This window comes from Pygoscelis adeliae, unplaced genomic scaffold, assembly GCF_000699105.1.
Source record: "Pygoscelis adeliae isolate BGI_AS28 unplaced genomic scaffold, ASM69910v1 Scaffold1, whole genome shotgun sequence".
Lineage (NCBI taxonomy): Eukaryota > Metazoa > Chordata > Aves > Sphenisciformes > Spheniscidae > Pygoscelis > Pygoscelis adeliae.
Window position 1 is genome coordinate 2,322,613 of NW_008824051.1, and position 11,504 is coordinate 2,334,116.

General features: G+C 42.7%; 1 protein-coding gene across 1 annotated transcript in view; it reads right to left on the reverse strand.

The window, feature by feature from the left end:
• LOC103925040 (chromosome unknown open reading frame, human C2orf71) overlaps positions 1-3,748 on the reverse strand; it is an 8,639-nt gene extending 4,891 nt beyond the window's left edge. The window contains exons 1-2 of the mRNA XM_009333685.1: positions 2,329-3,748; positions 10-1,929 (exon numbers count right to left, since the gene is read on the reverse strand). Coding sequence (XP_009331960.1) covers positions 10-1,929; positions 2,329-3,748 — 3,340 coding nt within the window. The remainder of the gene's footprint in view (positions 1-9; positions 1,930-2,328) is intronic.
• Positions 3,749-11,504: the final 7,756 nt, after the last annotated feature.

The window sequence follows — 11,504 nt, forward strand, 5'->3', positions numbered from 1 at the left end:
GAGGAGGGCTTGCATCTCGGCGGTAGGCTGGGGAGCCCAGCAGCCGGTGGGGCGTTGGCGAGCTTTGCTTGTGCCCCGTGGGAGGGCTGAGCGGTTTTCGCTGGGGTGGTGGAGAGGGCAGTTTCTTCTGCAAGGGTGGGCTGGGCACCCTGGGACTGGAGGGGGGACTGGGTTTCCTCTGCATGGTGGGTGAGCTCGGTTGCGGGTTGCTAAAAGCCTGCAGAGAGTGTCTGTGGTGCCGTTTCTCAGTTGGTGGAGAAGAAGGAGGAGTTCTCGTTGGGGAGACCCTCCTGGCAAACGCTGAGCCTTTTTCATTTTTCCTGAGCGAATCAGGAGAACTGCGCTTTTGGTATTGCACTGAAGTTGCAAGTGAATTGGGCTCTTTGCTCTCTGAGCTGTTGCTGTGTGGTTTTGAAACCCCACTGGGATTTTGAAGAGGAATAATTTTATGGGTTTGCTTGTACAAATCCGCAGCCTCTTTTCTCTGGGTTGCCAATATCTCCTCCTGGCTAGGGATGTGCACGTTGGTAGGGTTCAGCTCCAGTGAGTACCTCTGCAGTTTCTCGTCCCCTGCTCCGGTATTCCTTAGACCTTTATTAGCGACTGCACTGGGGCCACTGATATTTTTATTTGGCAATAAGTCCATGGACTGAAGGGAGGCTTTAATTTTTGGGGGAACTTGTGATCTCTTAGTAGCATGAAATTCTGTTTTGGTGAGCTTTTTGGCATCTTCTGAAGAGTTTCCTTCTATTCTTGCAGCTTCTTCAGGCTCAGATAAGTCAAAAGAAGCATCCATTAACATTTCAGGTGGTGGTGGTGGCAGGTTCTCGATGTCTTCATCAGTCTCTTCCTTTGTGTCCTTCTTGCTTAATTCTGCAGCTGGTGCAGGAGGAAAGGCATTTGGAAAGCTAGAAGAAACTCCACTGGTGTTTGAAGGGTTTGTGTCTTCTACTGGTGAAACACGATGCTTAAGATTTAAAGGTGCCAGGCCTCTCTGAAAGGGAATGGTGGGTGGGATGACTGGAAGTCCAAATTTTCTGATGCACTTTATTGGTCCTAAAGATCTTAAAGTTGCGGCTTTTACAAGATCGTCAGTAGGACTGAATGTTTCAATAAGCTTTTTGACTGACTGTCGGGGGGCACAGCTGCTGCCACTGAGCGTTTGTGCTCCAGGAGGCTCCTTTTCTTTGCCTCCTGATGTCTCCTGGTTGGGCACAGTAGCTCTTAAAGGCTTCCTGCCTCTTTTTTCATCCAGGTGATGTGCAGGATTTTGATCAACCATGAACAAAGGGACTTTATCCTGGTTAGGCAGGATGCTGAAGTTTTTTGAGAGGCACGCCTTCAGTTTGCTAGAGGACCTAGATGTAACTTGGTCATCCTGCAAATAAGGTGCTGTTCTTGATTTCCAAGGCTCTGGGTTGTTACCTGTATCCTTCTTTCCATAAAACATTTCCAGCCTTTTGCTGAGCTCTTTTTGAGTTCTCTGAAGCTCTAGGAGGGTCGGGTCCTCTGCGTGGCTTCTGAGGGACTCCTCTGACCTGGACCGTCGTTGTTTCCCGAAGGTTTTCTGGTTGCCCATTGCTGTACTGGGCCTTGTTGTTAGGACTGCTCTTCCGCTCTCATCCTCTATCCATTCTTTACGCCCAGATTTAGCTGGAACGAACTTTATTTTTTCACTGATGGCATCTTTCATCTTCAGAATAATTTCCTCTGTCTCTGCATTCTCCGTCCTCTTTATGGACTGCTTTTGTGTGTTATCAGTGACTGCAGGCGAAGACAGGGGCCTCCTCGGCAGAGCATCCTTCCCCATTTCTGATAAGCTTGTGTTGTCATCATCCTCCCCCAGGGTGCTCCCTTCATCGTCGTCGTCGTCATCATCATCATCATCAGAAGGAAAATCTGTTGATTCACAGATTTTTAAATGTTCACCTTCCTGAGTAGAGTCAGACTGGCCGGAGTTATAGGAATGGGTTCTGCTCAAGCTTGCATATTGGGGCATGGTAAAAATGCTTCCGCTCTCATCCTCTATCCATTCTTTACGCCCAGATTTAGCTGGAACGAACTTTATTTTTTCACTGATGGCATCTTTCATCTTCAGAATAATTTCCTCTGTCTCTGCATTCTCCGTCCTCTTTATGGACTGCTTTTGTGTGTTATCAGTGACTGCAGGCGAAGACAGGGGCCTCCTCGGCAGAGCATCCTTCCCCATTTCTGATAAGCTTGTGTTGTCATCATCCTCCCCCAGGGTGCTCCCTTCATCGTCGTCGTCGTCATCATCATCATCATCAGAAGGAAAATCTGTTGATTCACAGATTTTTAAATGTTCACCTTCCTGAGTAGAGTCAGACTGGCCGGAGTTATAGGAATGGGTTCTGCTCAAGCTTGCATATTGGGGCATGGTAAAAATGCCTTCTGGTACTCCACCCTGACAAGAAGTCGCTTCCCTACTCTGCACAGATGAATAAAATATATCTTTAAAATGCCTTTCTAGTGCACAGTCATGGGATGGTGATACTGTCCCATCACGCACATGCTCCAGTGTTGTGGCATGCTTTTGGGACAGATGTCCACGTGCACAGGAATCACGGCTTGCTTGTCCTCCGTGCTGGCTGAGAGCACTGAACTCTTTGAGGGATTCATTGTCCACACCAATGCCACTGTCCTCAGAATAGAGTGTCCTGTCATCACCGTGAGACTGAGAGGATCCCACTGTTGAGGCTTCAAGCAGCTTTACTGTCCGTAGCAGGCGCTCATCAAAGCTTTGCTTTGCTTTCAGTTTTCCTTCCAAGTTGTTTGCAGCAGACTGCAGGTAGCTGCATGTCTCCTGCAGGGCGTCAGAGGTGAGGGAGGCCAGCATCCCACTCAGTAACTGCATCTTATTGACTGTGTACTGCAGCAGTTGTTGCAGAAGATCAGGGTGCTCCTTCAAATCACTTTTTTCTGCTGGCCATGCCAGATTCCCACCTACGTCTTTGAGAAGATTTTCCCCGTCATTGGCAACTTCTTCCAAGAGCTGGTTGATTTCATCAAAGCGAAGCACAAGGAAGCTTACCATCTGCTGTAGGAAGAGCTGAGTTTGGGTAGCCTGGTTGGCCATGTGAAGTATAGTTTCATACTTGGAGAGGTTGGGATTTAAGTAGGCGTATGCACTCTGATGAGCCTTCACAAGCAGTTCTGGGAAATCTACCTTTTTCTCTGTCTCGCACAGGGCCAAAATGGACTTTTCTTTAATTTTGCGAGGTCGACCTTGCTTTGCCAGCTTATGATTTTTTTGCTTCTTTCCTTTCTTTGGGATTTGCTTTGCATTGCTTTCATTCTTGTCATCCCAAATGAAAGCTGATGCTTCTGATTCACAGGAGCTTTGCTTTCTGATCTGTATGGCCTCAGTGATGTGTTTTTGAGACTCAATCAGTTTGGACATAATGATGTCAGCATCTCTGGCTGTCCTCTCAATTTTCTTGTCTTCCCTGGAAATCTGGGGATCTGAATGAGCCTTGGAAGATAACTGCAAATTATCATTTTTGTCCTGCTCTGATAGTTTATGCTCCTTTTCCCTCAGGTAGTCTTTCCTCTGGATCCCACATTGGTGGAATTCATCAGTATTGTAGCAAGATGAACCTTTAACCAGCAGAGGGATTCCTTTATCTCCTGGATCAATACGCAAAATACTTTTGGGTTTATTCAAAGCCTTAAGACCACTTCTTGCAATAGTATTAGCAATCTCACTGTGAGAAGGTGTGCAGCCCATCCTTCCTCCGTCTTTGGCTTTATTTTTGATTAAAAATCCAGATGAACTAGGGAAAACACAACAAAGAATCGAACTCACTGTTTCATCCCGATCCGCAGACTGGCCTTTTTCTCATGAGTTTTCCATCATGATCCCAGTTTTGTTGTCAGTTTTCATTGTCGTTTGCCTCGAAATCTCACGTGCTTACTGTCTAGGATCTGCTCTTGAAGTTGTGCACTATTCCATTGTACGTTCCAACTCAGGTTTTCTTCTTCAATTCAAAAAAGGAGTGTGAAAGCTCTGCTGGATTTAGAGCTAATGGATTAAGAGGACTTGCGTGCCTCACTTCTGTCTTAACAGATGTCCACTACAAATAAGATTTTAAGCTCATTAGGTTAAGCAGGCACCAGCCAGTCAGCACCCATGTTGTATTTATAAAGGCAGATTTTTTCCTGCACTATATTGGGAGGCAAAAGGACTTGGTACCTGTCCCTCCTTTTTTCCCTTGTTGCAAAAACATAATGTACAATTGAATGCAGAGATCCACAGAAGAGACTGTATTTTGAAGCCTTTTTGAATGGAAACTATTTGAACAGGCGTGTAAATGCCACTAGATACTCCTTAACCAAGAGAAAGATGACCTTGACCGAGTATGTACCCACTGGAGAGTACAAGACATGAAATCAACTGGGTTAGAGATGCCTGTTAGACTACTGCCTTGAGGGTCTTCAAAATTTCCCTCTACTTGCAAGTGACAAGCTGTTTACTTTTTCCTTCTAAGACTTCCAAACAAGATTTTGATTTTTTTTCTTCCCCTCAGGTGATCATTCTTGGAAAGTGTTTTTTTCTCTTCTAGCTTCCCAACCTGAAAATCCAAACTGCACAATAACAGTATTTGTAGAATAAGTTTTGTGTATGTTGTTAAGATGGTGTCTGGATCTAGTGGATCTAAACTGTAGAATTTCAGATTAAAAAAAATTAAATGAAAATTCATTTTTTCCTTCCTTTGAGTGTCTTGGGATAAAATTTGAAGTCACAAAAGTGACTTGCTTACCTTTATATCTTTTTCATCGGCCAGGTCTTAGTTCTCCTAACTGCAAGACTTTATAGGTTAAAACTCTAAGAAAAAAAGCTAACAAGTTAAAAATATAGACCCATTTCTGGAAAAAAAACCACGAAAAACCACAACCCCAAAGCCCTGAACTGTTGTTTGAATCAATTCTGAGGTCAGGACAGTATAATACCACTCTGAAAGAGAAATTAAAGAAGCCAAAGTAGGAATTGGATAAAACAGAAGACATTTATCTTTTCTAAGTATTTATTTATGAAGGGCGGTATGTGGATGAGGGTCATAATAGCAATCACCCCCAATTTCCCTCTCTGTTACTCAGACTGGCCTAAATAGATTCATCTTTTAATTTTCAGATGCAGCTTTTCTACTGAAGGTGGCCATTTCTAACTCTAACGCTGGCTAGAAGCCTACTGCTTCTCTCTAGTAATGTGATTTCTAACTGTGTGGTTGCGAGTATCTCGTCTGATTCCCAAAAATCTTTGCATGATGCTACACCTATAAAACATTCTCAGACTTTAAAGAACTGCTTACATGATTCATGCGTTGGTGCTGGACTGCAGTAGCTGAATACCTGCAGGGAAAGTCATTATTCTCTGCAGCCTTATTGTTCAAATCTCCTCTTCTGTTCAACAGGGGCGGCAAAATTACCTTGTTTTACAGGGGACAAGGCATGACTGATTCCCAGGAAAATTTTTAAAACTCCATGTGCTTTCTCTAAAGTAATTTTTCTGGAACACATAAATTGTACTTAATATACATGACGGCATAGTCATTTACCTCAATGCTCTTCTGGAAAGCGTCAGGTAAATACTTCTTGGCTCTGCTTCTTGCAAGTCATGTAGCTCACTCTCTGGCTGCTTCTGTGTCTCGCCACGATGTGGTTTCTACACAGTGGTCCCAGCTCTTTTTGCATTCCCTTTTAGGCACGTATCTAATGTGTTCAAAGTGGAGAAATGGAGCAGGTTTAGGCAGCTGCTTCATCCTAGTGATCCTAATGGTCAGGATGCTATAGCCCTCCACAATAAGTCAAGGAAAACACAGTAGATCAAGCAACTAGCCTTAGCGCACCTCTTCTGTTGACAGTGGGAGCTGAGAGACATCTTTATGTAGCTGCTCAATATTTGTGCTATAAAATCTCTTGTGACTTTTCTTCAAAAAGCAGCTCCAACAGTTCCATTGTTTGCACTGGGAATTTTGACAATTAACTCTGTGCGAGTTGTTTGTTGTATTTGGGAAGTTCCTTTTCTTCACTTTTTCCTTTGATTTTACAGTCATGTCACTTTTGTTTTTTCTAGTTATTTTCAGGCCATGCATTAGTATCTTACAGGAAATACGTGCATGGTTAAAAAAATGCAAAATCCTGGTTTATGATTATTTATTATGTACTCATTTATTATTTTAAATATTAATATTAAGCCAATATTCAGTTTATTATTTATTTATTATTAAATAGAGATCCAGGATCATAGAAAACGTGTTTTTAACACGGCATCTGTTTTATCCTAACTTTAATTGCAGTCTGCATGTATATGCAATGACTATTTAATGTTGCGTCAAATTTTTTAGCTTCTGTGAGAGAGCAGGAACTTTGATGCACCTGTTTCCAACCACTTATGAAACTGCATTTTCCTCATCAATATTCTTGTTACTAAGTAGTTATATGTTGCTTTGAATGCCTGAAGCACTTTAGGAAAAGCCAAATGCTTTACCTCATGGAAAATGCTAAGGAAAATGCTTTGTCTCATGGTCATGCAACAGAAGAGTAGACAAAATGGGTGTTAGGTAAGAAGCAGTGGTAGAAGAGAATACTGATGAGGAGAATGACAAGGAAGTACTTTTGAGTGTAAGGGGATTAGATGAATTTGTAATCGGTAATTTATGATTGTTATATGTTGATGTCATTCCCAGTGCAGTTACTATAGTAATATATTTTGGTTTACAATGCTTTTGTTTGCAGAACATAAGTTGAAAAGGAAACAGTTGGTCACGTTCAAGTAGATGCCCAAGCGTTGTTACCTGTGAACTTGCTGACTCGAGCGATTTTACAAGTGCGCCAGATGAACACAAAACTGTGTTTGAGGAACAGACCCTAGGAAAGCACCAAAAATAAGATAATTAAGGATTAAAGGAGGCTTTCCCTTGCATGTGGATTGTGTGTAAATTGCCTTTGCTCTTCCTTTCCTAAACTTTCTTCCTACTGTTAAAATTGGCAGTATTTTCATTTTGAGGGAGCTGCCTGGTCACGCAGCGCTCCTGAAGGGAAGAACTTAAATGTTCGAACCCCATCAGACATAGCTGGTGCAAGAGATGACAAAAACCAAAGACTAGTCTGAAAGTGGCACTGTAAGTGTCCTAGAAAAGGCAAGAATAAGGCCTGAACCTGGACAGAGTTGTGCAGTACTCAGCCCCCAGAGGTGTTACCAATGCTGTAACCACGGGATGGATTTTAGGGCCTTATGATTAAGTCAGTTGATTAAAAACTGTACGAAATTTCAGTGTAAAACTAGTATAAGCTTAAAAATTACGGAAACAGGAAAAATTATAATGGGGGACTGCTTTTGAGAGGTTGCGGAATTTAAAAGGGGAATGCGCATAAATTCTCATATCGGGTCTTAAAAATTTAAGGTTTGTATTTGTGGATGACTTCTGGGGAAACTGAATTTCTGCTCACTGAGGAATAATGAAGAGCTTGAGTGATAACAACAACTTTAAAGAGCTATTTTACTCTCAAAGAAACCTGCTTTGTCTTCTGTTATATCAGCAAATTGAATATAACCAGGGAGCTGCTCATATTGTTGGCCTAGATAGCACTAAGTAAATAAGAAATAGCTGCTTTTTATTTCAGCTTCTCCTGCAGAGCTGACACTGTTCTGGGAGGTGGAGTAGATTCTCTCCTTTCTGTAATCACTAACAGAAATACTTACAAAGCTTCATCCTGTTTCCCCTGTGGAAACCTGTTGACAACGGTAAGGAATAGGAATATCATGGTTTGAAGGAAATCTAGTTGCAAAGAATTAAATGAAACCAGTGAGTCTATACAGAGCCTTTATTAGTGGTGGTGGTGCAAGTGAAAGACAAAATTTGTATTGACTCTGGGTCAAGGATAAACTTTTCAGAACTGGCTGTCTGAAGCTCAACTCATGCCTTCTCTTTTTTTATTTCTAACTTCTAAGTAAATTGCTTCAGGCTGATTGCATGAGACAATAAACATGAACTCAACGCTTTCAAAAACCTGTTTTGCAAAAGCAGAACCTTTTTTTTTTTTTTTTTTGATCAACAGCAGCAGGACAAGAAAAACCAGTTGTTGAAAACAACTAGGAAACCAGTTTCCTTCACCAGCAAAAATACTTTATAAAGGAATTAACAGACGAAGAAATATAAGTAGAAAATTAAACAGTCATTTTTGGGGGGTTTGCCTGCACAGGGCTGTTGGTACACTCAGGTACAAAGAAGTCGAGAAAAATTGCATGAGTTTAACACCACTTGAGGTTGGCAGTAGTTTTGTGAGATATATTTATATTTGTCTATTATTTTTGGAATGTATATTCTGGTCTTAGTTTCTCTTTGCTAAGAAATCCATGGGTATTTAAAAGCTTGCTATCTGTTGTAACTAATACATTCACTGCTGGTTTCAATGGTTAAGACAGTGACAGCCAGAAGGTAAAAATTAGGACTAAGGATCGTGTGAAACAGCATGAAGCTTTAAGTATGCAAATATAGAAAATTAAAAGGGGACAGTCCCATTAGCCTAGGCAGTGGTTACGTCAGTTCTCACAAGTGGAAGCAGGTTTGTGGTCGTGGAGCAATTTCAAGGAAAGCAAGTTCCTGTCAGGTGAGGGACTGGCAATTGAACAGACAGGCAGTGGCTTCTGTCGTTTCTAGTGGAAGGTGGTGGTGTTGATTTGGGATCTAGAAGTGAGGTCCAGGTGATTTGTGTTCCTGAAAAATATCCCAAGATGCTATAGAAAAGAGTGCAGCTATTTAGCCTCATGCCTCTTCCAGTTCCCAGTGGGTTCCCTCATCTAAAGCGTCTCAGCGTTTCCCTGAAAATTGAGACAAATACAGCATTCCTCCTGGCTTCCTCTCGCAGAGTGTCTCAAACCACAGCGTGTGCACTGATAGCTGTGTGAAATCACGTCAAACCCGCAGGTAGCCTGGAGTGTGGCAGCTGCAGCCTGGCAGTCTGGTGTGCTGGGGCAGCTGTCCTGGTGCAAGTCCTGATGCGCGTGTGTGTGGAGCAGGCATTTACTGTGGAGAGAAGATGATCTCCTTTCACTGCCTGGGCACTAATGAGAGAGGAGCCGAGTGGCTCCTGATGAAGGGCTAGGCTCGAGGCTGTGGATCCAGAAGTGGTGGATGAGATCAGAGGAGCCGGGAGTTGGCACACCTAGCAGAAACTGGAAAGGGCAATTTACACGGCGGGGTGCTGGCTGATGCTTGGAGGGAGGAAGGGTGGCGTGTCCCTTGGGAAATAATGGGCAGGGCTGGAAAGACTGACAATGACTGGTAGCCTTTTCTGTAGGAGGGAAATGTCCTGACTGCGGGTGGATACACAGCCTTCCTTGTTTCACACCCAGCTCTGAGGGTAGCTCCTGGAGTATCCATTGTCTTTTGAACATGCTTGCTGTCCTGAAGGCGCACTGAGAGTGGTACGTAAGTGTGCTCACTTTCAGAACCCCTCTGCTGCCCTAATCCTCACTCTGGAGTGGGCTCTACTTGAAGCTGCAATGTCTTCCAAAGCTGTTTAAATGATCCCTTTCCTCTGACACGTAAATTTGTGAAGATGAAGGAACTGGTTAGTAATGCCCTATTTCTGCCCAAAGGAGAAACAAGAAGTGAAATAATATCTTAGTTAAAACAGGCTTGTTGCTCACAAGCATTGTTTCCCCATCTTCCTCCTGAGGTGGTCAGAGGCTGCTGCAGCCCATTGTTTTGAGTTCTCCAGGTGCTCAGCAACTTTGCTGCCCATGGCAGCACGGAGTGAGTCAGACAGGATAGGCTGAACAGACTTTTATTTAGACTCATATCCTGGCACGTAGGAGTGGCTGAAAAAGATATTGTGAAAAGGTACAGAATGAGGTTTAAATATTTTTTTTAAAAATTTCCATTGCAGGGCCCAGGGGTGGAAGTCAGGACAGGCAGGGGTTTTGTCAGGCAATGGTGTCCTGTCTCCTTTGCGGTTGCAGCACTGAGTCACAGGATTCACTCTGAGCTAAAATGTTTGGGTTTTTGCCTTTGCAGCTCCATCCAGAAGGATGTTCTAGAACCCAAGATGCTTTGTTAGCTGCTTGCTTTCATTTTCTAGCATAAAAGTATTCACACACAGTTTTATCCTCATATTCAACATTACCTTTGAATTCGCACACCATTTTCCACAGTTTATGGCAGATGGCAACCATACCCTCTGTCTCAGCTTTCATTCTGCTGCATTAAACAAGCCATGCTCTGGTAACCTCCTAAAATAGACTGTTCTTTTCCTTGACTGAGCTAGCAAATAATCTCTGGACATGCTAGGTTAGCTGCCTCTCACTGAAGAAGGGTGGTCAGAACCGCGTGCAATTTCCCAAGGAGATGGCAGAACCTGCTGGCATGAACACTTCCCTGCCACAACTCTCCAGTTGCGCATCCTAAGATAAGTGTTTGCTTTTCGTGCCATTGCATCCTATTGGTAATGATGCTTTTTGTGTAGCTGTTGCTACAATCGCATCTTTCTCTTCCTCAGTCACTTCCATATGATGATCCCTTACATCAATCTTACTAGTTCATTCCTTTTTAACAGCAATTCTTTCAATTTTTTTTGTCTCATCAGTTTGCTGTTTTTTCTGCCAAAATCATTAAAGGAAAATATGAAACAAAGATTAATTTCAAGAATAATACCCCAGGATATCATCGGTAACCTCCCTCAGTCCAGTTCTTTCCATTCAACTGTACTCAACACTGTTTCCCCCTGTGCTTGCACTTTACCTCCATTGAAGTCCTCTTAAATTCTAGTCTTCTCCAGAATTGCTAATAATTTCCATTTCAGGCACTTTGCTGAAGTCCATTATTTAGTATCAGCCATAAAACATTTCCTTTGCCCAGAACATCAAGCATCTCAAAAAAGGCAGACATCAACTGCCAATACTAAGCTCACATTTGATCTTGCTTCCATCCATGTCTTTGGTTATACTTCGAACTCTTTTTCTAAAGTACCCTTGATGTGAAAATAGCAGGCCTGCATTTTCCCAGATTACAATTTTTCTTTGCCTTTTCTGAAGTATGGAACATTTCTGAGAAATGGAAGAATTATCTTAGCTTTTCTCTAGCCATCTGGTATCATGTTTACTACCACGACTGCAACTCCACGTTCCACTTCTTTCAGTTTTCAGGTCTCTGGGATCTGAGAGTGCTTGCAGCTCTTGACTTTTCCAGTACTTCACTTGAGGTAATTTCCACTTGTCATTCCCATTATTTGTCCTGCCTGCCTTCCCCCCCCCCCCATAATATTATCACTGGAAAAACAACAACAAACCCCAGATTATAAACATCAGTTATATTTACTCAATAGTGACCCACACTGAGCATAACTTGTCTGAAGTTATAGCAGGACTTGTCTGAATTTTTATCCAGATCAAATTCCTCTCAAGTAGCCTGGGCTCAAGCCGTATGAAAATGGGTTTACCACTGCATGGGTTTCTTAGAGATTGCCAGTCTTTGTATTTAGAT